Source organism: Drosophila albomicans, chromosome X, assembly GCF_009650485.2.
Source record: "Drosophila albomicans strain 15112-1751.03 chromosome X, ASM965048v2, whole genome shotgun sequence".
NCBI lineage: Eukaryota > Metazoa > Arthropoda > Insecta > Diptera > Drosophilidae > Drosophila > Drosophila albomicans.
In genome coordinates, this window is record NC_047627.2 from 6,323,229 (window position 1) to 6,348,024 (window position 24,796).

At 36.1% G+C, this 24,796-nt stretch overlaps 2 protein-coding genes across 5 annotated transcripts in view; both read right to left on the reverse strand.

Annotated features, from left to right (window-relative positions):
- Positions 1 to 13,760, reverse strand: part of LOC117578212 (ras GTPase-activating protein raskol) — a 59,549-nt gene extending 45,789 nt beyond the window's left edge. For 2 of the 4 annotated variants that reach the window (XM_052001884.1, XM_052001883.1), the window contains exon 1: positions 13,328 to 13,760. In XM_052001884.1, coding sequence (XP_051857844.1) covers positions 13,328 to 13,406 — 79 coding nt within the window. In that variant the 5' untranslated portion in view covers positions 13,407 to 13,760. The remainder of the gene's footprint in view (positions 1 to 13,327) is intronic. The other 2 variants (XM_034263579.2, XM_034263578.2) reach the window with 1 other exon arrangement.
- A 1,504-nt stretch (positions 13,761 to 15,264) lies between these two features.
- On the reverse strand, positions 15,265 to 21,098 carry LOC117565923 (inositol-trisphosphate 3-kinase B). The gene is made up of 5 exons (XM_034245299.2): positions 19,835 to 21,098; positions 18,147 to 18,396; positions 17,098 to 17,366; positions 16,919 to 17,029; positions 15,265 to 16,323 (listed from the first exon to the last, which is right to left on the reverse strand). Exons 1-5 carry the CDS (start codon positions 20,780 to 20,782, stop codon positions 15,916 to 15,918), a joined length of 1,986 nt encoding a protein of 661 aa, XP_034101190.1. The 5' UTR covers positions 20,783 to 21,098; the 3' UTR covers positions 15,265 to 15,915.
- Between the last annotated feature and the right edge of the window lie 3,698 nt (positions 21,099 to 24,796).

Here is a 24,796-nt window from a genome sequence, read left to right on the forward strand (position 1 = left end):
TTTGTTTTGCGTCACTCGCTGACAACAGCTGTTTGTTACGTCACTAGGATTCCCCTCTCTTAGAGCATTTCGATCACTTATCGATTCTCACTCACACATTCGCCACACTTTCCAACACTGTCTGTCCGGTCCGTCCGCGCCTGTAATCATTCAGTTTGGGGCGATAACAACGTTCTCGTCTCGTTCGCCGGCTTCTTCGTGAGAATTTCAACAATTCGCGGCGCGATTATTTATTGCCGTTGCAACGGGGCAAAGAACTGAGAACTCTGAAGATCGGTTACCAGTGTCATGTGCGCGCTTTGCTGACCAACGTGTGGAACGCAGTTCACTGAATGTTATCGACCATTGCATATACCCTGTAAAAAGTGTATTGCGAGCTGACATGATCCACGATCATTGTTGATCAAAATCAACAGTGAAGCGAGAGAGTAATTCACTTGTTAATATAATATAAGACAATATACAAAAAATATACCCTGTAATTCGATTCGTACAACACTGAAGCGAGAGAGTAATTCACTTATTCATATGGTATAAAACAAAATATACCCTCTAATACTTGCATTATGATTTTAAGTCGTCTTCTTTAAATAAATTAGAATTCCCCCACAACATACAAATTTTGAAAATGTCAAATTCCACAATATGAAGTTTCCACTTATCTAAACATTAAGAAATTATTTGTATGTAAAATGTATATTCTTCTATGACTTCTATAAGAAAAAATCTGGCTTTTTCAATCTTATAGAAATAATTGATGTTTAAACTGTAGATTTTACGCTCAACGATTTCTATAACAAGAAAGAGGTTTAACATTTCATGTATACCCTGTAATAATTGTACTAAAAACGAAGAAATATACATACGAACTTCAATATTCTCCAATTTCTACAACAAAAAATCAAACAGTTTTAAGTATACCCTGTAATAATTGTATTTCTAACGTAAAACTTCTACACGCATAAAAAATATACTATATAATAAATGTATTACGAATCTAAATCTTCTACACTTTCTTTAACAATTACTCAAAAATACAATAACAACATTACAGCATTTCCATATTAAAGATCTACCCAATGATAATTGTATTACCAACCTAAATTTTCTACACTTTCTATAACAAAAAATCAAACATGTTTTAAGTATACCCTGTAATAATTGTACTTCTCACGAAAAACTTCTTCAAGGATTAAAAATATATTATAAAATATACCGCATAATAATTGTATTACGAACCAAAATCTTCAACACTTTCAATAACAAATTACCCCACTTAACATTTCAAATATACCCTATAAGAACTAAACTTTTCATAGATCTATATATTATATATTTTACATAACATCCACTCTCAAGATAACAACTATTCGCAATGCATTCACTAAAATTTACCCCATTGAGATTATGTAACCATTTAAACATGCAGTCAAGTTGGCCAGAAAGAGTGCAAATTGGAGACCCCCTGCAATCTATTTATAGGAATTTCTGTTACTCTTGAAACTGGAATTTGATAGAGCTGAGCTGAGACGATACGAAAGTCTGAATCGATGACTTGCTCGTGTTCGCACATTCCGTGCTTTGCATGCGCTTTAATTGATTAAAGCTTTACCTCGATGCTAATTAAATGTACCTTCAACTCAAAAGCACTTTTATTCTATTAATTATGAAATATTCCTAGCTGGCGACTGATTGTTGGGAATATATTCATACAATTTATTGCATTGTTCAGTTCTTTGGAATAGAGACCGAAGAACGATTTATGGCTTTCAAATCTGTTGTTCTGTTTATTTTTGCTGTTAAAAGCTTAAAAATAAATTTCATTCTTCGACTTTAGCACGTTTCTATAATTATTCGTTTGGAACTGCAAAGAAATCAAACTGATCCTCCCAATAACGATGAATATTTATAGTCCAGATTTAGCTAAGTACACAGAACTTTATAGTAATCTGCATTAAAAGAATGTAATCTTTGAACGATTCTATTAATTGTTTTGTATTATGAGATATGAGAGTGAGTTAGAAGATATTCCAATTACACTTTTTTTTTTAGAACATCTATCTTACGTGTGAATTTTAGATAGTTAGAGAAAATTCAAATTTAAATTTGATATCTAAATCTATTTTAAATCTGAATTTCGGAGAGTCATATTTTAAATTTTATTTCTACATATATCTTAAATCTGAATTTCATTGTAGAAGACTTTATATATTTACTTTAAATTGCCAAATCAGTTTTGAAATTAACAAAATTAAACAAAAATTAATTCTGTTGTAAATGTTTCTACGCTTTTTTTGTTTCTAATTGAATTAGAATATGATCGTTATATAACTGAAAGATCTTTCGCTGAATTAGAATATAATCGTTTTATAGCTGATAGATCTTTTAGAAGTCTTTAGTTATTAACTTTGGATCTTCACAATATTTTGATAATAATTGCAAAAGTTTTTATTTCTAATTGAATTAGAATATGATCGTGATATAACTGTTAGATCTTTTAGAAGTCTTTAGTTATTTACTTTAACTATGTTAAAAAAAAATGTTTCCAATTGTATAGATCTTGACAATATTTTGATAATAATTGCAAAAGTTTCAACGTTGTTTTTATTTCTAATTGAATTAGAATATGATCGTGGTATAACTAATAATCCTTTTCTTGAATTAGAACGTGATCGTGATATAACTGACAGATCTTTTAGAAGTCTTTAGTTATTTACTTTAACTATGTTAAGTAAAATGTTTCCAATTGTATAGATCTTGACAATATTTTGATAATAATTGCAAAAGTTTCAAAGTTCTTTTTATTTCTAATTGAATTAGAATATGATCGTGGTATAACTAATAATCCTTTTCTTGAATTAGAACATGATCGTGACATAACTGATAAATCTTTTCCTGAATTAGAACATGATCATACAACGATCATGATAGATTTTTCCCAAATATCTATTGATTTAATTATAACATTTCGTTGCTCGTTTTTCTCGCCTTTCTAAATTTATCCACAAGCTCCTAAATTAGCTCCAATTGCGATCTCATCGAGTGATCGCTGCTCTTTGCTTGACTCCTTCAGGATTCATTAAAGCAAACCGAGAAGCGACACCAAAACTCAAATTATTATTAAATGTTAAAGCACCCAGAACAAAACACACACTCCAAAAACACAAAAAAAAAACATTGTCAATTAAAAGTAATTTAAAATAATTTATGCGATGCGTCATGTGTACGAAAGTGTTGGTGTTGCGATCGTGCCTGTGTGTGTGTGTGTGTGGGTGTGAGTGTGTAGGAGGGTGTGGCTGAGTGTGTGAGTGTGCGTGTGGCCCTGTTGCGGTTGACGGAAAGCGGTGGCAGTGGCAGTGGCAATGCTAGTTCTTGGGGCAGGGGCAGAGAGAGAGAGAGAAATAACATTTGTAGTGACGATCGACGCGCAAAGTTTGTTCAGTTCGGTTTTCAGTTCTGTTTTTTTTTTTGTCTTGTTCTCTACTTTTCTCTTGTTTCACGCTTTTCTCATTGTCCGTAACTTTGTGCTGTGCTTCGGCCAAGTTGTTTTTATTTGCTTGTCATATAAAACCAAAAACAAAATAAAAAATCCAGCGAACAACTAGAGCTTCTTTTTATGGACAAAGCCGGAACTCTTGATACCCTACGAAAAGTTTGTGGGACAATTAAATTGGATTTCATGCTGATGACAATTGGAATCCCCAAGAATAATGTAACACCAAATCGAGAGGAAATTAATTTGAAATTTATTTATTTAAAAAATAAAAGAATGAGAAAAATATATCTCCGATTTAACTCGAAACGAGAATAAACAATTTTAATTTTGAATAAAGATTTAAAGTACTTAATAGCTCCTATAGTCGATGATGATTATTAGAACAACTTATATATTAGGATAATAGCTAAAGAAATCAGAATTTATATTAATGTAAAATCAAATCGAAGGAAAATTTATTTTAAAAATTAAAGAATGGGGAAAAAAGATCGATTTGAAGGTAAACTCGAAACGACAATAAACATTTATTCTCAATCAGCATAAATATTTATTTTTAATGGAAGATTATTTAATAGCTTTTATTGTCGCAGCCAGTTAATTAGTTAATTAGCTTTTAAAGACTACTTCATCTATGGTAATTTAATAAATAATAGCTTCAAGCCAATCAACTTGTGAACTCTATCATACAGCTGCGATCGGTTGATAGCGATAATGATTAAGATGATAATGATAATCAGAACACTGTATGAGGAATGTACAATTAAGAGCGTTTAAGTTTTAAAAAACAAGAGTATAGTCTAACTTGGGCTTTTCTATTTAAAGATAATCGATGTAAGTAAAATTATATTAAGAATATTATATCAGAACCTCTTTAAATCGAGTAATGATTGAGTATTTTTTGAAATCAATTTAAATAAAATGCTTTCAAGGAAATACGTATTCTCGACAGAAATTATACAACAGATCATTTAACTACATAGATACATATGACATCTTGTAGCGAACGTGATTCGTTTGATATGAGGGCAACAGAAATGTGTGTTGATTTTGTTGTCACAGGAGGCGCCACAACATGCGGCATGCAGCAATACGAAGAGTGACACAAACAATGCTTGCTGCTTGCAACGTTGCAACTTCCGCATCGCACAGCTGCCCCAGACACAATGCCCAAAAATGAGAAATGAAATAGAAGCAAAAGGCAAACGGCAAAAAGAAAACGCCACCCAATTGAGCATAAAACCCTATAGACACGATCGCTCCCCGATCGTTGCGATCTCTGTGTGTGGGTGAAAAACTTGAAAATTGACAGACGAGCAACAGTTTTTGGTGGAGAAGCAGAAGAAGAGAAGTTTATAGACGGGATTCGGGCCATATGCCAAGCAAGCAGACCGAACATAAGTACAAACATATGTCTGACTATCTGTCTGTCTGTCCGTCCGTCCGTCCATCTGTCTGTCTGTCTCTCTGTTTGTCTGTCGCTACATGCATAAACATGCAGGCTAACACAAATAGTTGCGTAAATGCAGCAACAACAACCACAACAACAACATCGTCAATAATAATTACAGCAACAACAAGAGCAACGCATTTAATTAGGTTTATGGGAAATATGCGAAACGTAACGATACAACAACAAAAAAAATGAGAAAAAAAATCAGCGCAAATACTAAACAAACAAACAAAGCACAAACAATTCAAAACAAACTCAAAACGATCTTTCTCTATCTCTATCTCTCTCTTTCTCTCTCTATTTGCTTCTCCAGTTGTCGCTGCTCCCCTTTCAAGACAAACAATGCAGAATTATAGCATAACTTGAATTTCGCATCATGTAATAAGCTTAGAGCCAAATCAAAGCAAAAAGCAAACTGAAGCGAACCGGGCCAAGACAACAGCAGAAAAGGGGGCGAACGGGGGGATGGGGCGTGGCACTCATTGGCGTGCTGGAGCCGCATTTTATTTGTCAATTCATTTATAGATTTCATTTTTTTCCCGCGCTGCCTTTTTATTTATACCCTGTGCTCGAATCCAAAGCCAAAACAGAGTTTGTTTAAGTTATTATGATTATTTGATTAATTTTTGCTTCTATATTATACTTTTTTATTTATAAACAGTCATGCAACATATTTGCCAAATATAGTCTATAAATATATTTATTTAATGTTCTCTTATATAATATTTATTTATTTTCAAAATGTTGAAGCAAGTGGCGAACAATAATAAAATAAAATGTGTCGAAAATGTCATGATTATTTATTTAATTTTCTACACTATTTTATTTATTTACATGAACCATATTTGAAAATAGAATAAATAACTATAATGCTATTTAATTTTCTCATATATTATATTTATTTTTTCCACAATTTTTAAGCAAGTGGCGAAAAATTAAAAAATAATATAATAAAATGTTTGAAAATTTTCTTGGTTTTTTAATTTGTAATGTTCTAATTTATTATATTTATTTGCAAAACATATTTTGAAATATAATATCTAAAAATAAAACAATAAAATAAAATCGAAATTTCATATTTCCTTATTTAATTTAATATTTTTTGCCAAAGGTTTGAAACATATGTGAAATATAATAAAATTAATGTCGTGATTATTCACTTTTTTCTACTGTATTTTTTACAATAATATTTTGAAAATAGGGTAAATTTATAAATATTTTTGAATTTTTTATTATATTATATTAATTAATTTGCAAAATACTGAAACATGTGGCGAAATATAATGAAATATATTATCTTGACATTTTCTCGATAGTTTGATTTATTTTATTAAACTAATTTATTTTCAAAATGTTGAAATGCATTGCGAAATATGATTTCTAAATGTAATACAGAAAAATGTTTTCGAAATTTCTTGGTTATTTATTTAATTTAATTCATTGTCAAAATATAATTAAATAAAGTATTCTAAAAATGTATTTTTTTATTTTTTATTTCCTTGCTAAAATGTTGCATCATATTGCGAAATATAATATGTAAATATTATAAAATAAATATATAATAGAAAGCCACTTTTTTCTGAATAAATATTTAATGTTCCATAATCGATTCAAATTACATAGAAGCTGTCATTAATTTGAGCTCTCTCTTTCTCCAAATTGCTGATTTAAATGAATTAATTCATCGATCACAACTACGTTAGAACTTTGACAGCATATCTTGTCGTCAATCATGCTTTTATGGCATCTAGACACGACAACTCTTACTCCACTTTTTTTCTCGCTCCTAGTTTTTGTCTCGACTATTGCGAAATTCATCAAAACTTAAGAAACGCATGTGTGTGCAAAGTATTTTAGCATTTTTTTTTTGTTGTTTGTGTGTGTCTTTTCCTCGATTGCGCGTGCGTTTTTCTTGTTATTTTTTAATTTTTGTTTTCCAGGGCGTATACGCAATGCAGTTTTGTAATATTTCCCAGAAGACACGCAAATGCGCAGTTGAATGCAATTTGCAAATTTGTGTGAACTACTTTAAGCAAAGAGTTATTCGCATATTTTATTATTAGCTCGACGGCAGATGCAATAATAATGTTGGCCAATGCTGTCATACATTAGAAATCTGCCGTCGCATTGAGAACGCAGACAAATAATACAAAAAAAAGAGAAGATAAAGCAAAGTAGTTTAATGTAATCTAACTTTGTGTAATGTATGTAACAGGCAGAAGAAGGCATACATATTCTTGATCAGCGTCTGTCTGTCTGTCCGTCCGTCTGTATGAACAGCAAGATCTCAGAGGCTATTAGAGACAGAGAAAAAAATTTTTGATCGACAGTATTTGATATGTTTGCACACAGATTAAGTTTGTTTCAAATTTATGCCACGCCCACTTCCGTCTCCGCAAAACGACAAAAATCGTATAGAAAGCGTAGTTTTGATGCTACAGTCTCGAATCTTGGTACATAGAATAATAACTATAGTCTAAATGAGTTCTACAAATTTGGTTGCTATCAGAAATTGTCAAAGTTATTTACGAAACTCTTTTGTATTAGGAAAAACTCCTACTGCAATGGAGCATTACTTGCTTCGGCTATCATATGGTATATTTTACACCCTATGGTATATTTTGATTGCAATACTATATTAATTTACCAAATAAATCTTTTGGTATGTTTTAGTATTTTTGTGGTATATTAATTCGGTATATTTTCAGCACTGTTCTGCTTACATTAAAAATGGTTAGCGGGTATCTCACAGTCGAGCACACTTGATTGCAGCTTTCTTACTAGTTTTTTTGCGTTGCGATTATTAAACAGTTTTCAGTTGTTGTTATATCTAGAAAATTACAGTTACAGAATGTAAGTTAATGTTTTTCTTCGCTACCTTTTTTACATTTCCAATGTAATCTCTCATTATTGTGTGTGTGTGTGTGTGTGTATTGGGATCATTGTGTATTTGTAATTTCTTGTCGTTGTCTCTCGCTCTCTATTAAATGTCTTATCTGCGTAGCCTAATTAGTTTTGCAGATAAGAATATTTTGGTAACTTTTGAAACCTATTAAAAATTGGAATGATAATACCTAAGTATGCTAACAACTGTCGTAAAGAGATAAGCATTATAAACTATAATTATTTTCATTCAACTTGATCTATGCACTCTATAATATAATATATAATCTACGCAGTTGTATTTCCAGTTCTTCCACTGAGATCAATAACTATTTAATCTGCGTTGACTTTCAGTTTTCAATCTACAGATTTACAGATCAATAGTTTTTGTTTTTATCGTTGTAGATGTTGTAATGCACTTGCTCATATTACTCTGCGCTCTTTCTTTTTTTCTTTTTGCACTTTTTTTTTTGCTGCTGCATATCTTGTTTGGCATATGGCGGCTATAATTTCAATGGTCAACAGGTTTTATGCATACTTCTTTTTTTTTTAGTTTTTATTAAATTTTCCTTTTTTTGCTTTTCAATGTTGCTTTTCCTCTTTGGCTGTAGGAATAGGAAAAACTTGAGACGTGTTAATCCATTCCACGTTCGATTTGCCAGGGGAAGTGGAGTGCCAAGGAAATAGGCTTAACCACAAAAGCCTGCTGGCTTGCAACACGTCGCGTCTTGAGTCGCGTTGCGTTGCGTTGCGTCCCAAACACTTGAGGAAAAAGTGAATTTTTTCATAGAAAGTTGCTGGGCAACATTTGCGATGGGGCGCGGGCCGCTGTTGCCGATACTTGAAAATAGAAAATACAAATACAACAAAAACAAAAGCAGCAACAACAACAACTACAACAAGTGTGTGTCCGAATTCTGCAATGCTTTAATTTCCCGCTGTTGTTTCACTTTCTAGCGATCAATTGCATCCACATTGCGATCCACATCTCGATAACGATATCCACATATCCCGCAATTCACATAGAGCAAGCAGCTTTTAACCTTAAAGAGCGAGCACATTGAACTTTCTACCGACAGGTGGCGCTGATGCGGCCCGGCTGCCGTTTAACCCATAAACAAAAGCACACACAAAATCGAAGCACATACAAATATAGAGTATACAAAAACAAAACAAACGGTAACAAAAGCGACGACAACCGCGAGTTGTGCTGCAGTTTGCTGGCCAAACTGTGCCACGACAACAACAACAAGAACAACAACAACAACACCAACTGCGTCTCGTCGTTAATGACGCCATCGCCAATCGACGCTTCGTTCAGATTTACGATTTCTCGCTCTCTCTTTCCCTATCTTCATCTCCCTCGCTCTCTCTCTCTCTGTCTCGTTGTCTTCCTTTAACGCGCATTTGGCTAAGTTTTTGACGGGCTTAGAAATGAAGAGAAAAAAACTAAAAACGAGTTAGAATTAGCTGACGAGTTGAATATAGGCGACTTGACCATACCCTGTAAAAAGTCTAAACACTTTCTTAAAATTAGGTCATAAAAAATGAATACATTCTATACAAAAGAAGAAAGTGAGAACAAAAATAAATAATAAAAATAATAATAATAATAATAATAATAATAATAATAATAATAATAATAATAATAATAATAATAATAATAATAATAATAATAATAATAATAATAATAAATAAATCAATACTTTAATAAAAAAACAAAAATTTGAAAAAATCATAAGATAAAAAGAAATATAATAATAAAATTGTAAGAAATCATGAAGAAAATCATATAATATCGAACAATCTTGCCTATAGAAAACTATTTAATGTTTGTTTTAATTAACCAGCTGCATTTTTAATTAAACGTCAGTCGACGAATATTTTAATTAAGTTGGAAGTTTAAGTTATAAATGCTCATTTCGTGTAACTGCCAAGTTAATTGATTCATTAGCTTGTTATTCGTAATTTGAATAATAATTTCTATGTGTGTGTTATGCAAGGCTCATTTGGTTAGTTTTCTGTTTGTTCATCAATTAATAACATTTGAAATTTAAATTCACATTTTGTGCATTTTAACTACAAATGTTTAATCAAGAGTTCAAATCAATTTGGAATTAACGCATTTCATAGAAAGTGAAAAAAGTTGAAACTATTTTAGAAACATTCAGTTTGCATAAATCGAACTAATAAAGTTTTCAAAGACAACTAAGTAATTTCAATTCGTTTTACGTTTAATTAAATGAAATGCTAAACTACCCTGCATAAGGTTAAACTAGAGAGGGTAATAGAAATGGCAAAACGGCCTGAAAGTTAGAGCCAAGTTAGTGCCCAAGACGTAAAGAACCATATGAAGAAGCCAAGACCAAAACGAAGACGTGTTAACCAAGACGGTCAAGTGACATGCAAAGCGAAAGCAGCAAAAGCAACATGAACGGGGCGAAACATGACAGCAAAATGATGTCAAGCCAGCGGGCATTCAGCAACAACAACAACAACTAAAGGAACAACAATAAGAGGAACGACAACAGCTGAAGCTAAAGCAGAAGCAGAAGCAGCAGCTGCTCAGCAGGGGCCATTGGCCAAATGAACCAAATGGCCGAAACCTGTGCGGTGCTCTCTCTCTTTCAGTTGCGTGCGTAGGTGGCAAAAGGCAAGGCTAAGCGAAAAGGCTGTTAGAATGTCACAAATGACCTTGACACACCAACCTGCACACACACACACACACACACTGAGAGCTAAACACACCTTCCTTCCGCTGTGAACAGCGCACACACAATAAAGTTAATACCATAACGAACAACAACGAATGATATGCGAATATGGCCATAAGAGAGCTTCGACTCATTGCCTTGAAGCCTTTTCCTCAACCTCAACGTCACCGACACCGACATCGTCACCGTCACGACTGCTGCCAGGCGACAAATGTTTAACAATCAATCTCTGAAGTCAGCTTATTAATTTGATACAAATGCCAAATTATATATATCTGCTTATTTCTTCCTTGTATTCAATTTAAATTTAGCCAAACAAATGTATTTCGCTTGAAATTCTCAACATTTCAAGCAGATTGTTCAGATGCTTTATCTATATATATATAGTACATATTTGAAAAAGCCATTGCTCTTGCTTCCCATTCATTTTCAAATTAATCTATACACATATTTTTAGACACTCGAGTACTTGAATAGCACAAAGTGCCTATTATTTTATGCTGCTGCCTCCTCTCGATATCTTTCTATTATTATTATGTAAACTTTTGTGTCGTTCACCGATTCTTCTCATCCATCAATAGACGTGAAAACAAGTTATAAAGATAAAAAACGACTATGAAAAGAATCCATTAACGGATGCAAATTACCGCTTTCAATTTAAACTTATTTATTTATGAAAAAAAAAAAAACAAATAAATTCAATGATATAACAACGCTTGAGCATCCATAAATATTACACATTTGAGTGATCATAAAAACAGCTAATTGTTGAGATTTTAAGGGGAAAAACTCGCAGGTCATTAGACAAAATTCGTGAGCGTTGCTTTTGTCGCCTGTCAGTGGGTTGGTCGAGGTTTTCTCTATGTGTGTGTGTTCACATATCTTTTGCCTTGCGGGCAACGATGAACAACCCCTCAAAACTACAACTACAACTACAAATACAACTACAATAAAAATGAAACGGATGAGCGACAGGTAAAAATGCTAATACGTGCAGATAACGGAAAACGGCCATCAGCAGCAACAGCAACAACAACATAACAAACAATGACAACCTGCCCAAATTTGCTGTTGTTGGCACTGACTGAGAGGCAACCCTGTTGAGTTTTCCCAGGCCAAAAACCAAAAACCGGCATTTGCACAGGTGGGAAGCGAGACAGACAGGTCATCAGAGCATCGCAGCATCCGCATCCGCAACAGCATCATCATCAGCCACCCTCTCAACACACACACACACAGCTAAAAGAGACATGCATGTATACACACTAAGCGATGTGTGACCAGGGTTGAAGAGGTCTTAGAAAAAATCGAAATAGTTCTTGAGAGTAATCCTTGGGGAAATTAGCTTGCTATTAGATCTTGATTTATGCTTCGCCATTATTATTTATTTCTTTCTTTCGAGCTCTCATAATATATTTTAAACTTTACAAATAAGTTTTTTTACAATTTTTATTTAAGCCTAATTCAGAATTTGTTTTAAAAATCGTTTCTTCTAAAAATACAACTTATACATTACTTTCTTTAAGAAAATAATTTCCTAAATCTTCTTTTAAACTTTATCCACACTTTTATACTTCTCTTTTAAATTTTCATTTCAACCTAATTCACAATTTGTTTTTAAAATTCGTTTCTTCTAATAATACAACTCATACATTATTTAATTTCTTAAATTTATACTTCGGAAGTAAATCTCCTTTAAATCCTTATTTCAACCTAATTCACAATTTGTTTTTACAATTCTTTCTCTCTAATAATATACTTTTTATACTTTATTATCATTAAGAAAAGAATTTCCAAAATCTTTTTAACTTTATCCACAATTTACATTTAAACACTTTTAAGTTCCCTCTGCTAATAAATATATTCTATACCTTACAGAAACTAATTCCTCTTAAATCTTGATTTAAGCTTTTTAACACACACAATTTTGTATTTAATATGTTTCGAGTTCCCTTTCTAATTTCGTCAAGCAAATTGTGTTGATTAACAAGTTGTTGACAGAATTTGCTAAAAAAAAAAAACTCTCAAACTAGTTTAATCAGGATACTTATATAGGTCAGTGTGTGTATTCTTCAAATATATATTTGTTATATGCATGTTTTTTTGTTATAGAGAGTTTAGTTGTTAAACGAGAAACTTTGACAAAGTGTTGTGATAGAAAGTCTAGATTTAGTTGCCTCAATATAAATTTAGGTTTGGTGACTAAACTTGATTTCATTAGAATTGTGAAGATTTGAGCATGCACAATATTTAATTTATAGTATATTTGAAATGACTTAATACGAGTAATTCGGTCACAATTGATAAGCGCAACTTTGTGTATGAGTTGAAAGATTGTATTATTTTGTGAATAAACTGTCTGCTGATTCAAAATATGTTTCAAGTTAAATTAAAATTGAAATATAATATGAAATATTATATATAAAAGTAGCCTAAGATGTTCATCACAGTATTTTTATCGCAAGCATTTCCTACTCTACTATAGAAGTTTATTTATCATTCATCAATTTGTACTGTATTATATTTTTGACATGTCTGCTTTTATTGAAACATAATAGTATATAAACACCCCCCAACAAGATATTTGATCACTGCAACTTAGTATCAACATTTAGTACTACTAATTACTATAATATATAAACATCCCCCAACAAGATGTATAAGATCTCAATAATAATATTTACTTTTCTATTTATCCACCATCCACCAATTCTATTCCACTCTATTTCGGTATTAACTTAAGATAGAAGAGAAGTTTGGCATTTCGCACACATTCACACTTACCACAGACATCAAGCCAGCCCTCGACTCGACTGGGGTAGGAAATTGCATAGGCGCGATTCAAATACGTGCGTCGTCCCATCTTGTTGTTGGTGCTGTTGTTGTTTTGTGGGTGGTTTTGCGCCTTTCCTTTTGGGATGCTGCTGCTGCTGCGCCCGCTCTCATACACTCGCTCTCTTTTGGGTGCGCTCTCTCGCTCTCTTTATTCCAGATGCTCGCTGTCGCTCTCTCTTTCTGCAGCTAGGTTTTTGCCGCCTCGTTATCTATCGGCTTATCGACAAGTTGTCGAATGCTGCCCTTGTTGTTGTTGTTGTTTTTGCTGCTGTTCTTGTTGTTGTTGTTGTTGTGGATGTTGTTGCTTTCTACTTAATTTGAATATTGATTTTGTTGAATCCGTTTTGTGGTGCTATTATTATTGCTGCTGCTGGCCAAGTTAACGAATTTGTTTTTATTGCACTTGTCTTAAACAACGACCAAAAAAAAAGAAAACCGATTAACACAAACAAATCAAAATCTACGTTTCTGTTTTAATTCATTCTTGTTGTTGTTGTTGCACCCTTTCGGTTTTGGCATCGATTAAAAGCTCGACAACAGCAACAACAACTACAACAAAAGCGCGTTTCAAGAGCAAAGCGTTCAAAACACCAGAAGAAGAAGAAGTGGCAGCAGCCGACACACAAGATGATGAAGATGAAGGAGACAGACACAAAAAAAAAAATGAAACGATTTTCGTTTTATTTGATTTTGCTGCTTTTGTTTTATTTGCTGTTTCGGTTTCTTTACGCACAACTCCATGCTTCAATGATGCTGCTACTCTGCTTTGCTCTCTCTTTGTGCCTCCCCTCCCCCTCTCACACACTCTCACGCGTGATTATTTTAGCTATTTTAGCCTTTACTGTTGTTGTTGTTGTTCTTGTTGTTGGCGCTCTTCTTAACAGCTGAGCGCAGGCCGCAGGCGATTCGAATGTGAGAGCGAGATGCTTATACTCAGATTTTCGACTACGACACTGACACCGACTCCCCCCTTCCCATCCTCCCACCAGCAGCCACCCAATGCTCAGCAGACGATGCGTGACAGTTGCTGCCCGCTGTTGTTGTAGTTGTTGTTATTACTGTATATACACATGCACACACACACACACACACATCTACATATATACCATGCATAGATATATTGTTAATATTCTGCGTCGAAGGCCGGTCGGCGCATATTGAAGTTTTATTTATTGTTGCTGCTGCTGTTGTTGTCGCAGCAACGAAACCAGAAACTTTTTTAGCAGTCACAGACGCCGCTGCTATTCACACACACACACAAACATACATGCATATATACTGCAGTCGCGTATGCCTTTTTTTTTTTTGGGTGTATTATTTATTTAAAGATACAACAAATGCGCGACATCGGCGCGCAGTCCAGCAACAACAAACACACTCACAGTAATATACACATACCCGATGAAAAATACGTTGCACAGTTTAAAAACCAAAAAAAAAAAACGAACACGAACACGAGTTTTCAAATGCACATCAACAGGAGCGCGCGCGTCGAGTTGCTTTGAGAAATGCAACAACAAACATTTGAAAAACAAAAAAAAAATAACAGTTTCGATGCGTGCGCGCGTTTAACAGAGACGACGACGCGCGACGTGCAAACCGCGCAACAACAAAACATTAACTAAATTAGCAGACAGTGTGACCGCTGCACATCGCAGCAGAAAATGCACTAAGTGCCAACTCGCGCAAGTGCTGCCAATATACCATAAATACCAGCAATATGGTATTTTCTGTGGGAGCGGACAAAAGTATGCCATGTAAAAAGTGATCAACTTTAAAAGCCTGCGCCGTCTTTACTATATTGCCTACTTTTAGGGCTGCCAAATACAAAAAGTTGAGCGCGCACTTTGAATTGAATTTGAGGAAATAAAAGACGATTGTTTTTGTTAAACGGTTTACATGAGTTTAATAGTGCACATTATTAGTATATTGTTATTAGTAGATAATCAAAATAAACATAATATTAATAACATTATTTATAAGTAGTAGAGAAATTGCGTTTGCTGCAACTGATTTGTTAATCATTTTGTCGGTTTCTTGTCTACTTTTACAATTTGCCTTTGTGCAGCGTAAAATGTGGGAAAACAAAAATTTGCATTAAATAAATTACACTACAACAGCAATGCAACAGCACATCAAAATTTACTATATATGTATATGTATGTATGTTATATATATATGCTATATATAAATGTATAGGGTATACGCATATTGTTGTTCAGTCTTTGATTTTAAACTTAACGGGTTAAAAGTATGCAGTTAAGAGAAAAAAAAACAAAAAAAAATTGTATGTATGCCAACTACTAGACTAAGATTTCTTTTGGGAAAAAAATTGATTAATTCATTTACTTTCTGCTGTGATGTTGGGCGGAGATAGGAGATTTAGTTTAGGGACATAGGGGGTGGGAATATTGGGGGAATGTGCTAGAAAATGTTCGTTGTGGGGCACAGCCCCATGGAACGTTTTAGTATAATCGTTTTTTTGTTTGTATGGTAAATCATAGTAGAAGTAGTAGTATTATTATTAGTATTTCAATTCACAATTTGGTGGCCTCCTCATCTTGGCCACTGGAAGGTGGCGCCGGCGATACCGAACCTGAACCCGATGCTGATCCTGAACCAGATCCCGATCCCGATCCCGAACCAGATGCGATTGTCGATGGCTCCGATTCGATGGCCGCCTGCAGCTCGACGAATATGTCAATGAGATTGTTGATGCCAATCAAATAGCCATCCTCATGATTGCCCACCTTCCAGGCCGAGTAGTGATCGATGTGCAGCTGCTCGGGCAATGCCACCGTCTTGGCGAAATCAATTAGCCAAACGCTCGCATGCGTCTGATCGTGCACAAAGAGCAGCGAGCTGCCGATCACCTCGTGTGTCTGAAAGAACTCCGATACGGCCAAGGTGGCGCGAATGGCCCGCAATCGTTGTATATAACGTGGCTGCAACAGGGAGATAGAAGGAGGCAATAAATTAGATACAATAATAGAAACAATCGATATTGTTTATGTTGTAATTGTTTAGGCTAAAGCTAATCGCATAGGGGAAAGATTCATGATCGATTCAATGCAGGGAAAATTATACAGAATTGAATTCTTAATGAATAAACAAGAATTAGTCTTTATTTTAGTTTGTTTTATGGGCACATTAAGTACAGAATTCTGCATTGTATCCGCTGTATATATCCGCATATATACACTGCAAAAAAAACTAAGTTCTAAAATTAAGAACGTTCGTTCTAAAAGAACATATTCTTGAAACTAGGAACATTAGTCTAAAAAAAGACATTTTCAAAATAAGACCAAAAATTCTAAATTTAAAAAAATAAATAAAAAGTAGCAAACAATAAAATATAATAAGATTTTTGGTCTTTTTCCTTCTTAATAAATTGAACTTGGGCTAATAAATAGTAACGTTAGGATTTTCATATTCTTGACGCACAAAACCAAAATTGACACCAAAATTCTTGATTTTAGAACTTTTGTTTCTGCGTATATTAATGTCTGTAAATGTAATGTTACATCTATAAGAACTCACCAGAATATGTGGATGGCCGCTGAGGAACTCGGAGAAGGCCAATTTGATTTGTTCGCGTGACTTGGTCGTTTTAAAATCTTTGGAACTGGTGCCGTCGCTCTTCTTGATGCCCTGCAATCCACAAATGTCAAAAATGAGTAATTTAAATATATAAATCAATAGGAATTGAAATGCCCCACCTCAATGCGAAAGCCCAGCGTGGCTGTGCTTGAGATGGTCTCACGCCAAACCATGTAGCGTGGCTTCGTTACCGCCTTGGCAGCGTGCTCTTCGGCATTGGGAGCCAGGGCGTCGATCTGTATCATTTTGTCGTACATATCCTTGCGCAGCTTGGGCTTCTCCTTGGCCTTTGATAGCTCCTCCTCGAGATAGGTGCGCACGCCCACCTTGCAGTCCATCACGCAGGGCTGCACATAGTCGCTAAGTAGATCCTGTAACTGCAAATAGACTGCAAAAGAGGGGAGAAATGAAAATATTTAAAAAAAAACTTGAAAGTATAATGCTTTTTTACTCTAATTATATGATATAACTATAATATAAAACACAGAAAGTTTAAGCTAATGAGTTCGATCAAGCTATAAATGAAAGTATCGATTGTTGGGTTGCACTGTACTATTGAAAGTAAATAAGTATAAAACGATTGAAATGAAAGAAATAGCAAGAAAATAATTTAATTCTAACTACATTAATAATAATGTATCTATTTGAATGTACATTGAATTTTTCTCTAGCACATTTGATAATTATCGACGTCTTGACAGCTTACTATCGTTTACTGTCTTTTATCGATAGTTAAGCAATAGTTATGTTGATAACTATTTAAAAGTAAATTTTTAAATTCTTATGCAATATTTAGTAGTAGGGAACTCTACTAATAATAAGCCGTGATTTGACAGCAAACTATCGCTCTTTATCGATAGTAGAAACAATAGTTAAAGTGCGACACTTACGTTCGTCATCCTCGCTTTAATTCAATGTATCTTTAATGTTTTATGTATATCAAATTTGTTCCTAACAAGTAATGTCGATGTTTTGACAGCTTATTATCGTCAGATATCGATAGTTAACCAATAGTTATATCAATAATTAACTAGTTTTAAAAGTATATTTTGAAATTCTTATACAAAATTTAGTAGTAGGGAATACTACTAATAAAAAGGGATGGTTTGACAGCAAACTATCGCACGTTTATCGATAGCACAAACGATAGTTAAAGCGGCATACTTACGTTCACCATCCTCGCTGGTCACCTGGCCCTTGTAGACGGGCACATACGGACGCAGCACATCCTGCATGAGCACCTGAAAGCATTCCTCCTCCTTGGGGCAGAGCTTCTTGAGTACGGTGCCCGGTTCGGGACCCGCTTTGAAGTTGCCCTGATGTCCGGCTAGCTGGACCCACGGATAACGCTGCTTCTTGTACGTCTGAAAGAAGGGCGTCCACTGCACAATATTGCGTATCTTACGCCAGCCGGAGCTCTAGGGGGAGCAAACAAAAACGAGTCATTAAATTATCCGCTTCATAAACTAGTAAAGAATACAATATATGAAAATACATAAATAAGTCACTTCCTCTACGCTGTAAAATTAATTGAAACGGCGATCCCGTTTTGAGGTCACGCGGAATTTGCCGCATAGGCTTGCTCGCTCGCTGCCTGGTCACGGCCCATTAAACAACACACACAAAAATACAAAAAAATAATACCCTTCTACCCTATGGGTAGCGGGTATAAAAACAATATTCAAGACTATTAAAGTTTATGACTTTCAGATCGAGCGAACACTTTTTTGTGACGTCAACGAACGCCTTATCAGCGTGTGCGTCTGGATCTGGGAAAATGCCGAATAGCGCCGGCATTAATACCGATTAGCATCGGTTAGCACCAACAAAAAAAAAAAAAAATAAATAAAAATTACTTAAACGTTGAGAGTTGTTGAACACTGGATACACTTTGCGTTGGCCTTGAATAATACCCGAAGGCATTAACCCAACAACATCAGGAACTAGCTGCTATCTTTGGGGAAAGTTTCCAATGCAGTTCGGATAAATTTTACTAACGATTGATGCTAAATAATATTCGAAATCCAGAAATTATCTTTTATCAAAGTTATTTCCGACTTATGTAGAATTGATTTCGGGTAGCAACTACAAGTTAGTTAGTTAGAAAACATTTTTTTAAAACCACACTGATATCCAATACTATGAAGTCTAGCAACCGCATGGCGTAAACTCAAACCACATAACATAGACAGCTACTGAACAGTGAAAGATACTAAATAAAACCGCATGCAAAGCTGACAGCTTAGACACTCGATTAAGTCCGGTAGCACCCGGTAGTTGCTTAGAGGCCGCTAGAAAACCAGCTTGTTGCAGCCAGTATAAACTGAAAGGTTGCTAGTTTGCAGTTGGGACTATCATTTGGTAGTAGCTGAGAGGTTGGCAGCTTGCAGCAACTGGTAGCAGTTGCTAGTAGAAGAAAGGCTGTCAGATTGCAGCACTCGGTAGTAGCTGATATAAAAGGCTGCCAGCTAGCTGCTGGTATTAGGTCTCGGTAGTAGCTGAAAGGCTGTTGTACTATCATTCGGTAGTAGCTGAGAGGCTACCTGCTTGGAGCCGGTATTAGCATCTGGTAGTGGCTGAAAGGCTGTCAATTAGCAGACGGTACTATTACTCGAAAGGAGCATCTGGTAGTAGCTGAGGGGCTGACAGCTAATAGTCGGTAGTAACTAAAGGGCTATCAGTTAGCTGCCGTTATAAGCTCTCGGTGGTAGAGTAAACTCTGTTGCTGGTACTATCACTCGATAGTGGCTAAGAGCTTGCGGTCGGTATTAACTCTCAGTAGTAGCTGAGAGGCCGACAACTTTCCGCCGGTACTAGCTGAGAGGCTGCCGATATTAAGTAGCGGCAGCAGCTTACCTTCTTCGTGCTGCCTGTGGGCGAGGCTGAGCCACCCGAGACCGTTGCGGACGACGACGATGGGGCGGCCGATGTGGACACATCGGAGTCCCACTCGGAGCTCAGATCATCGCTGCTGGCATAGCCGTAATCGCGAGGCATCGGCACCTCCAGCAGCGACTTGGAGTATTGAATGTAGCCGGGACATAGACTCTGGCCCAGCGGTGAGTGCGAGCGACGCGGCGGCGTCGCCAGTGACATGGACAACGGTTGCGACAGCTGTTGGGATAGCTTGCGACCGGCGAGCGCCGACGAGAGGCTGATGTGCTCCCCCGCATTGGCCGTAATGCTGATGGTGGGCATCGAGAGTTTCTTCTCCGCCCGCTGCTTAATGCCATGCGCCTGGGCAAAAGCCAGACTGCACTTCCTCGGCTGCATATTGTTGCCCGAGAGTTTGCGGCGAAAGATCTTCTTGGTAGCTCCGCTGCCTCCGCCACCTGAACCTCCGCCGCTCACATCAACGGCAGCTGTCTCAGCCTCGCTGCCCGCATCCTCGCTGTCGACGTGATGCGACGACGACGATTTGTTGTGACCGCCGCTGCGAATGCTGTCGCCATCGTCATCGTCAGCGTCGTCGGCATCGTCGCCATCGTCCAAGCGCAGCTTGGCAATGTCCTCGGGCAGGAGGTCGGGGAAATGCAGCAGCTTCACGGTGACCTTTTTGCCCGCCTCGTTGTAGTACACTTCCTTGGCGCTCATCCTGTCAAAGTCCTCGTAGATGCGCACTTGTGGCGACGGCGGTGGTGTTGGCGGTGTTGTTGGTGGCGTTGTGGCAGCGACACCTGATGTGGCAGCTGCTCCTGAAGTGTTGTTGGCGTTCGTGTTATTGTTGCTATTGCTGTTGTTGTTGCGTGTGGCACGTGGCACGGGCGGCTGCGTGAGAGCGCACACTGACATTTTACAGGACATGTGAGGTGGAGGGTGAGGGGCGTCCACTTGACGTCCGCTTACGCATTAGACGCTCTGCAGTTGCCACAAAAAACAAATGTCGTTGTCGTTGTTGTCGCTGTTGTTGTTGTCACTTTCAATGCTGCATTCGATTTTGTTTGTATTTGATTGATTTCTGCGCATTTGCGAACTCGTTCGCGCCTAAGTCACAATTGAGAACCACACGAAACGATTCACCACAGCACAAAAAGAAAAAAAAAAACACAAAATAGTTTGACGTTTCAATCACAGCGCGATGTCGACAGCGACAGTTGACGTAACCGACTTGTCAGCTACCCTAAAAAAAAAAACAAAAACGAAACTACGATTGCAATTATCCGCCGCAGTTTGAGTTGAAGTTTAAGTTGTTGCTTAGCTGTTGTTGCTGCTTGTTTTTTTTCTAAGGATCGATAATACAGAGTGATTCATAGACGTTGATGATTCACAATGATGAAAATAACTTTTAATAGCTTGTGTCAAAACTATCGATAGCTAATGCGATAGTCAGCTGCTGATGGTGATAGCTTTACTTTGTATATCTACAGTTTTTTTTTTATAAAGAAGCATCCCAAAGTTTATAATGAGGAGTGATTCATAGACGTTGATGATTCACAATGATGAAAATAGCTTTTAATAGTTTGTGTCAAAACTATCGATAGCTAATGCGATAGTAAACTGTTGACGTCGATAGCTTCGCTTTGTATAATCACAGTTTTTTAATAGCTAGTTTGATCAGCGAATCTTTAGCCTTGGTAAACAGTTTTTTTTAAGAAGAGCTCTGATTCATAGACTTCGATGAATCACAGCAATGAAAATAGTTTTATACAGTTTGTTTGAAAACTATCGATAGTTGATGGATTTGCTTTTATATCTACAGTTTTTTTAGCCTAGGTAACCCATTTTCTTTTTAAAGAAGTATCCCACAGTTAGTAATGAAGAGGGATTTATAGACGTTGATAAATTACAACGATGAATATAGATTTGTATAGTTTGCTTGGAATCGATAGTAAGCTTTTCGATTAGTAAACTGATGATGGCAATTTTTTCATAGTTAGTTTGATCAGCGAATCTTTAGCCTAGGTAAACAGTTTTTTGAAAAAAGCATGACACAGTTTATAATTTAGATGAATCACAACGATCAATATAGTTTTGCATAGTTTGTTTCATAACGATCGATATTCAACTTTGCATTTGTGCAGTTTCTTCAGAGTTAGACGCTTTTTAAAAGTACCATTTCACCGCCTATAGATCAGCTCATAAAACATAATGAGTACTCCACTATTTAGAGTATTTTATAAACCTAGTTATTCAAAGATTGTTTAATATCTAGACCTCACATTTAGCTTATTGTCATATTAAAAATTTATTGATACAAAAAAACATGTATACAATTTTTAAATATGCGAAGCTTATTAAATTTCATGAAATTTCATTGAAAGACACCTGGTATCATCTAAATAACCGATCTTAATTCTTACGAAATATGGAAATTCCAAGGTCTATTTATAATGTAGCGCTTTTGTTTAAACAACGCCTGAAACGTTTTAAAGTGCAAAACAATTTGTTGTATAATAAATTTATAGAAATTCTAGAGAGCTGTTGGGTTTCTTAAGTCGTCCTTAAATTGGATAAAGATTATAAATAAATCAAGTGAGATGTTTGCTCAACAAAATATTGTTTCTTAGTTCGTCCAGGCTGATCATAAGTTGTATTTTCTTTTCTGCTAAGTAGCGATCAATGAAATTCTACTCAAAAGTGGGTTACTTACAATACTTTAGCTTCTATCTCTCTATTATCAAGTTTCTAGGCGAGATTTCTTTTAATGAAATGTTTTTGGTGTAGACTCTAGTGTGTTCTGAACTGACTTTTGTTTAAAGATTAGCAAAATAGCTCCATTCTTGAATTTTGCGGTAAATTAAATTCAAATTAAATTTATTACTCGATTGTAATAAATCTTTTGTATTATTGTTCAAAGGGAGGGAAAGTTATGAAGGTTAAGGATTAATTTCATTTCGGAAACAACTTCAAACATTTCATTTAGATATCTTAGATAAAAGTAAACAATTTTTTACCAACTCTCTCTTTCTCTTTTTCCCTTTCTTCTTAATTTTTAAATAAGAATCGCAACAATTCTTTTGCAACCCTTTCGGAATAGTTCTCAATAGATTCGCAAATTGTTTGGCAATCGAATCAATTGAGGACATCAGCAATTCGTTGTTGCCCAATTGCTAAAGTTGCTGCCGCAAGTGCAACTTGTTTTTTTGGGGCTGTTGCTGCTGCAGGTTGCAGGTTGTAAGTTGCTGTTGGTGATGCTGGTTGCTGGTTGTTGGCTTGGTTGCTTGCATGGTTGCTTGCTTGGCGCACACATCAATCAAAATTGATTAAATTTAATGGAAAACGAAAAACAAAACCAAGCGCACGCATCTAAGTAGGCATTGTTGGAGCGTGTTGGCATCTTGGCAGCTCCATCTGCGGTCAAACAAGACGCGACGAGAGGCGAGAAGCAGGAGGAGAGCGAGAAGAGTGAAGAATGGAGCAACAACGCCTTGGTTTTTGTTTGGTTGACACACCAAAAGCACCATAGATAATTACATTCGCTGTGGACTCTTCGAATGTGTTGTGGAAGCGCAACCGCAAATGAATTAGATTTGAATTCCGAACGAGAACGAGAACAAAAGCGAGAGAGAGAGAGGGAGGGAAGGCAGAACCGAACCCAAAAGACGAACCGAACCGAACCGAACCTAGAAATCAAATGCGAGTCCAAAACAACAAACCGCATTATGATAATAATGGAAATGGTAATGACAACGACAACAGCGACGATAACAACAACAAAAAGTATCAAGAATGGCAAAGCGTGCTATCCAGTTACACCTCTTCCTCTCTCTGTCTCCCTCCCTCTCTCGCTCTCTCTCTCTCTGTCACACTCTCGCCGTTTTGCTCTTCTTCGTTGTGTGAAACATTTGACGTCATTTGCAAAAGTTGCGAGCTGCGATAACGAAACAACAACCACAGCAACAACAACAACCTGGGGAACCTTGGAACGTCAACACACACACACACACACATTCACATGTGGCACCTTTTGTGTGCGTATGTGTGTGTGTGTGTGTGTGGTCGCATATAGGCCACAGTATGGCGACTATAAGTAGGCCGATCGATATGGAAGCGAGCAGATACAAAGCAGCTGCAGCAGCAATCGCATCGAGAGCTGCAAATGGAGATGGAGATAGAGATAGAAGAGAGTGAGCGAGAGAGAGAGAGAGAGCACAGCAGGAGATGCAGCGAAAGAGAGAGCAACAGGCAGACAAAGACTGCGAGAGAGAGAGAGGGAGGTTGGGGGAGGAAGCGAGGCAACAGATCGGACATAATCACATCCGCATAAACATTGACGTGCCTGCAGATTAGCTATATTTTTAGACTCTATACGTATATACAATGTGCAATATATATGTTCAGAGAAGTGTACATATATAGCATATATAGAGCGTAGTCGGACGGCGATCGGAACTGAATCTGAAGCGTGTGCACTGGAAGCTGATAAAGGGACGCGTTCTCTCGACTTCGCTTGCTTTCGTTTACTACATCTCTCTCGCTCTGGATCTCTCTCTCTCTCTATCTCTCTTTCTCTGTCTCTTGCTCACTCTCTCTCTCTCTCTCTCTTTCTCTCACTCTCTCTATATGTATCTCTCTATATCGGTCTATCTTTTCTTTCTTTTAAGTCCCTCTTCTATGACTTCTTCTAATTCTTCTCCTGTCTCATCTTCTCTTGTACCTAGTAGCTTCTGCTTTAGCGCCATTTCTTTAACATTCTTCTGTTCTTTTTATCGCTTTACACTACTACGACATATCCTTTTATTCCAAATATATACTATATCAATGTTTTCCTTCTCTGTTCTGTCCCTATTACTTCTGCCCTACTCTCTCTCTTTTGCTATTTCAATCTCTTTTGTCTTTTAATTTTTTTTTGGATGAAAAGTAATATTTCTCATCATT